We start from the raw sequence: 6,266 nt of genomic DNA, 5'->3' as shown, positions 1-6,266 counted from the left end.
TCACAAGTGATATAATACGAGACGGATTGACCATAGAGTCACAGGAATAAAGATCCTTAAAGAAAGAATTTGTGATACCTTTAATTTCCTCCAACTCCTTTGAGAGAGACCCATCACTTCTTTTGATAGCAGAAATATTGTTCTTCTTAGCTCTCCATGTGGCCTTTCTGTGAAAAAATTTAGTGTTTCTATCCCCCCATTTCATTTTGTCCAGACAAGATCTCTGCTTCCACATGATTTCTTCCTTAATCAGGAGCTCATCCATCTCTGCGAGGATTTTCTTCCTCTCCACACTTGCTTTAAGATCATTTCTTTTGAATAACACATTTAATCTTCTACGAGCAGATTCAAGCTTTTTAGGCAGATATCCGATATGAACCTTACTCCACCCATGCAGAGACTTCATCATCTTGTTTAATTTATTTGCCACATCTCCCAGATCATTAACGTGCGAACTATTATTCCAACATGATTCAATCTGATCTTTCATTGCCGCCTCTTCTCTTTCCCAATATGCTTCGTATTTCAACTGTTTAACAAATTTTCCAGAGCAAGGAGCCCCCAACATTTCAATAAGAATCGGACAATGATCTGACCTGGAGCTAAGAATATGTGAGACCTTGCAGTCCGGAAACATAGACGGCCATTGTGGGCACGCCACCGCTCGATCAAGCCGCACCTTCACATTTTTATTGCCATGCTGCTTATTATTATAAGTCCAAGGAACTCCATGAAAGCCCAAATCAAATAAATTGCACTCAGCCAGAATTTCACGAAAATTAGCCAACAGTTTGGGAGACCGCTTTACCCGAGAAAAATGCTCATTCTGCCACATAGCCTCATTAAAATCTCCAGCCATAAACCATGGTCCAGCCCCAAGCGGTTTAATTCGCCTTAGTAGCTCCCACATAACATACCTTTGGTTCCCCATACACAAAAGTGCTTCTCCATTTAGTTCCAGCACCATTGCTGATGTACATGTCAATAAAATGATCTCCATATTTGTTCAACTCCAAGGTATAAAGGTCGTCCCAATAAACCGCTAAGCCACCTCCTTTTCCTGGAACAGAAACAGTAAATACATTTTTCATACCAAGGCCACAACGCAAACTCTCAACATACTCTTTATTTTGCCTTGTTTCAGAAAGAAAGATAACATTAGGTCGATGTGTCTTTGTGAGGCACACCAGCTCTTGGACTGTCCGAGGTTGACCCAAACCTCGACAGTTCCAGCAAATCATTTTCATGGCTCCTGACGGGCGACATTCATCGCGCCCGTCAGTTGACCGGCAGCCCCAGGGCCGGCAGCTTCCTTGGTATTATCTCCTACATCTTTCCCATCCCCTACAGATTCTCTCCTCCTATCCTGGACCTCTTCCTCACCACCATCAACTTCCTCAATAACATGAACAGTAGACCCATCTATGCCCACTACAGTTTCAACTCTCTCAACACACACTCTTTTACATGACACACTCATATCCATATCATCCCTAACCTCTAGACTTTCCGTACTCGTGCTGTTCATGTTGAGATTCAGATCTTGGTCATCAGCAGCGCGCCTCTTGCTTCCCGCCGTGCTTTCAAGCATGGCCGCAAAAGCCGCCTTGTGGCTGGAGAGCTCGCTGCCACTGTTCGGTGGAGTGGGAACACCAAAAATCGCATGTTTGACACATGCAGATTTCACCATGTCTTTCTCGTCCTGCTCTTGATGGTAAAGCCTCCTCCAACGCTGGACTCCCGCAATGCCGTGAGCATGCCGCTGAACACCAACAGCAGCAGCAGCATCCACGCGAGCACCTTGAGTCGTAGCCGCAGGAGCCGAAGGTCCATCCTCCAGCGGCTGCGCCTGGTCTCCTGTAACCCCATCGCACACCCCGGCAGGCTGGGGTTGTGGCTGGAAAGGCAGCGCAGCATCCTCCGGCCCCTGGCTTTGCTGCTGCAAGGGCGAAGACGCATCAGCTCGCTCCTGGGCCCCCAAGCTCAGCGCCTGCTGGAGGGAGGTAGCAGCACCCATGGCCATCATGTACCCCTCAGCAGCAGCTTGTGAGGACTCAGGAGCACCCAGGTTGACGTTGAGGTGCATCCCAGGTCCCATGTTCCTCATCTCATGCACATGGACGTCCATGAGGGAAGCCCCAGTCTTGACACTAGGGGTCCCAAGGCCTTCCACAGCAAGCAGAGCAGGGGCACCATTGTTGGTGTTGTTGGTATCCCCACACGGCAGAAGACGCTGCGCACCGGCAGCATCCGGTGCAAACCCGCCCACCGGCGCCGAGGCCGTTGTAGTCGCAGCCTGCGAAACGGAGAGTTTCTTGACCGACGAAGCCACCTCCGTGATGACACCGTCCGACACCGGCATCTCTCCGAAATTGATATGTCTCCGGAGAGATGACCAGTACGGTGGCGCCCTGATGTCGGTGGTGTAAGACGCCTTCCGCTGCTCCTTGGGTAAGCTACAGAGTTTCTCCGTCGGGTGCCCCACCAAGCCGCAGCAAAAACAAAAGTTTGGCAGCTTTTCATACTTGACATCAAAAAGAATCTCTTTGTTGCTACCTTTTATGGTTATGTCGACGTTCTTCCTCAAAGGCTTCTGCACATGATGCTCAACCCGGACCCTAAGATGCTCGTCCACGATCTGGTGGTTGCGGTGCGACACGGCGAGGACGGTGCCGAGCTTCTTCCCAAGGTTCCATCCCATGTCTTCAGTTTTGAGGATGACGGGCAACCTGTGAATTTGCACCCAGATACTGAAGGAGTCTAGGCGCACATCCACAAGATTACCCACGCCGTCGAAGTCCTTGGTGAGCACCGCGTCATTCCGGTAATGCCACGGCCCAGCATGGAGAACCCGCTGCCGGTCCCCCTCCTCGGAGAACGTGATGATGAACCGCCCGTCGTTGCTCGTGACACGCTGCGGCACGGCATTGCCGCGAAGCGGCCACGCACCACGCAAGCTGTTGACGACGGCGTTGTGGTCCACCGGGTACGCCGACAGCACCCGTGCCACAATGAGTTTCCCTTTCGCTGCTTGAGTGGCTGCCTCCATGTCGATGACGATAGGCACGTCCTCCTCGTCCGCCAGCACGGCCACCTTCTTGTCATGCTGGCGCAGGGACAGAGGAGATGCTGGAATCGCCGAGAAACCGATGGTGGCGCTGGGGGTAATGGACAACGCCAGTCCAGATGGCCCCCCATCCACAGTGCCCCCTCCGTGAGCCAAGGGGGAGGACACGAACGACTCCGTCGCAGCGCGGCCCCCTGCCAAGCCGCGACCAGCCTCTTCCCGAGCAGAGGGGCCGCCAGAGACCACCATAGCAGAGCCCTCCCCAGGTCGAACAGGGTTGGTTTGGTTCTCCACATCCCCCTGCTCCATCGGGCGAACGCTGACGAAGAACACCTGAAGAGAGGAAAACAGGGGAGCAGGCAAAGAACACTGACAAAGAACGCCTCCTAATCCTCCCAAGATATACTCCTCCTCTCCCTCAAATTCCGCCCCTAAATCAACCGAATTATGAATCGACTTACTCTCTGGAGGCAGTTTAATAGCATGTTCTTGACCCAATTCCGAATTAGAAATCACGTATAGCTCACCCGAAACTGCCTCCGTTACTACTACTTTACTCACCAAATTCATGGATTCCAGCGCCAACCTCGCCTGAGATCCCTCCCCTCATTCAGCACCAACCCAATCTTGATTCTTTTCCTCCAAATCTGCAGCCTTTACCTGAGATTTGAACAGATCGGACATCCTTTCCCGCATCCTCTTGATGCATCCTCGAGGATCCCACGACCGGCGGAGAAGCTCCCTTCCTCGCCTCTTAATGGTGCTCCACTCCATATCAGCATGGCCACCAGCCAGAATCCCCTCTTCCCTAGCCGCCCTAGGGGCCGCCGGAGCCGGCGCCGCCGGCATGGCGTCCCGCAGCGGCGTCGCCCTGCCTATCGCCAGAGCGGCCCCGCTCATGAGGAGAATAAGAACAATAGAGACATAGCTAGATTAAGCTTTAATTTGATGGTTAGCGCTCCGCCCCTCAGCTTTGTGGATAACTAATCCTTGTTTAAGCTTGAGAGTGTGGTCGCAAACCTTTTGTCAATAATAGTGCTTCAGTCATTTAAACGCATGAACGTATCACTTTTCCCCACTATTGAAATGGAGCAAGTACGTGCATAAGCAATTACTTGCTTCTCTTCACTCCGAGGCATATTTTCAGTACCACGCTAGCTGTCATCGGTTTGTATTTTATCTCACTTTAGCATGTGATTTTGGTTTAATCATGTGAAGTTGTGAACGTGTGTTAGTTTTATATCTTTGTTTGAATATTTGTTTGTTTAGACCAAAGTAAGGGGCAAGCAGGCCACAACATCATGCATTGAATCTAGGATAATCCTATAAAATGAGGTCTTATACTCATATGATTACAAACAAAAAATAGAACTTGTAGTTTGACTCCGATGCAAATAACTCGTACGAAGGAATTTATGGGTAGAACGACCTTCCCATTTGTTGTGAGGCCTTTCCACTCGGTTGGCCGGACCATCTCCCATGCTAAAGTTTTCTCAAAAGAAAAACTCCCAAGCTAAAGGGATTATATGCCATGATTTTTTTTCTTTCAAAATGGTTTATTAAAGGCCCCATTTTTCTTAGAAGGCGGATAAATTATCTTGTTTCTAATAAAGTGTTTTCTCAAAATAAAAAATAGGTCATGCATTTACTTCCTAAAACGATGACCATAAAAACCGCCCACGCTGCGGCGCTTTCGATTTACCTTCCTTCCAGGTGTGATGTGATTGCCAATTTCGTTTCGTTCATCAATTTGATTATGCCGATGGATATCCATCCCGAGTTTATGCTGCATTTCCCGTGAAGTGGTACGTACGATTTGGACCGTGCACATGGATGGCGCAGTGAAATGGATTACTACTGGTGTGCCTGTCCTTAGGACGCGTCAAGGAACCATAAAAACAGCCATTGATGGAGGATGTCACGCCGCAAATATGCACCTGATCTCGTTCACGCGATTTGGACCGTGCGCCCGCGACGTTATGAAATGGATTACTACTGCCGCTGCTAACTTGTTCACGTTGCTGCCATCGCCCGTACGCGTGGACTGTGGCGCTGTCAGTGTCCCGGGACGGCGACCTCCGGCCGGCGCCGCTGGTATTTCTGTCGACGCTCGACAGAACAGCGACGGAAAGAGACCTGTGTATGCCGACCAGCGACGACGGCGTCCACCTCCATGTGCCGGCGTCGCCGTCGGGGAGTCGTGGGCTCTTAGTGAGCGGAGTATATCGTGTTTCACTCTACAGTTGCACGGAGGGGAAAACTGCGACAGGTTTATGACGAACAGGACGGTCTGAAGCGCAGAAACATACAGCTAGCTAGCGTGAATGGCGTTGTCGTCGGCGGCGAGGCGAGCGTGGGCGTCTCTTTCCGTGTCTTCATGATCGGCATGGACAGATTAGTAATACTCCTACTACCGTAGCGAGCCAAGTGTACCGACCGTGTACAGTTCGCTGGTTCAGTGGTCATTTGAACTTTGTCGAACGAGTTTGACGTGCAAGGTCGACTGGTCCAATATCAAAAGCACCGTCTAAATTAACTACTCGCGCTCAGGAACCTATAGTTTTTTTTTCCATGTACACTGTTGAATAATGACTGAACACGTCGCCGGTCGTTGCCATGCGATGCTCCTTCCAAATGGACAGAACTAGTAATCCTGAGCATTTTCTCGAGTCCTCTTCCTCCTCAGGGTCAGTCTTGAGATTCTCTGTGCTCTCGTACGTACCCGAGTGATGCCTTCTTCCATCAAAGTAAGCTCGTGAGGAGCGCTCTGTGTGCCGAAGACACCCATGAATGGAGCGAGCCACCTTGACGCCACTGACGGCTACGCGCCACCGCAGTGGACGATTCCGGCCCCCACGAAGGCGACAAACCTAGCTAGGCCGGCAGTGGTGGGGACGGTGGGTCGCCGACGACGTGTGCCTTGGCCAATATGGCTCCCTCCGGATGCATCACGTACGCCGGGGATGCCTAACCAGCGAATGTACCTATCCTGCTCCACTGACTTTCCTTGTTCGTTGCGCTTTGCTCACGCTGCCGCTCTCGCACGGACAGCAGTGTAGCACACACCACCACAACACACAACAACCGTTAATCTTTCTTATTTCAAATCTGAGATCTTCATTACCCGTGATGTACTTGGTAGGACGTGTACATCCCCGCATATCCACGTTGCATTGCACCAGACGAGAGAACACATATG

General features: G+C 50.9%; 1 protein-coding gene across 1 annotated transcript; it reads right to left on the bottom strand.

Annotated features, from left to right (window-relative positions):
- Positions 1-1,243: 1,243 nt before the first annotated feature.
- LOC147987617 (uncharacterized) lies at positions 1,244-3,967 on the bottom strand. Its single transcript, XM_087542450.1, has 2 exons — positions 3,728-3,967; positions 1,244-3,400 (listed from the first exon to the last, which is right to left on the bottom strand). The coding sequence occupies exons 1-2, from the start codon at positions 3,965-3,967 to the stop codon at positions 1,244-1,246; spliced, it is 2,397 nt and encodes a 798-aa protein (XP_087398576.1).
- Positions 3,968-6,266: the final 2,299 nt, after the last annotated feature.

Source organism: Triticum urartu, chromosome 2A (genome assembly GCF_056163025.1).
Source record: "Triticum urartu cultivar PI428250 chromosome 2A, HENAU_Tu73, whole genome shotgun sequence".
Lineage (NCBI taxonomy): Eukaryota > Viridiplantae > Streptophyta > Magnoliopsida > Poales > Poaceae > Triticum > Triticum urartu.
Note: the sequence above shows the minus strand (reverse complement) of the source record. Positions and strands in the feature narration are given on the sequence as shown.

Coding starts and splice junctions, on each gene's coding strand:
- LOC147987617 (XM_087542450.1), bottom strand. CDS start 3,967: ATGAGCGGGGCCGCTCTGGCGATAGGCAGGGCGACGCCGCTGCGGGAC. Junction 3,401..3,727: donor CCGATCTGTTCAAATCTCAG/GTAAAGGCTGCA, acceptor TCCTCTCTTCAG/GTGTTCTTCGTCAGCGTTCG.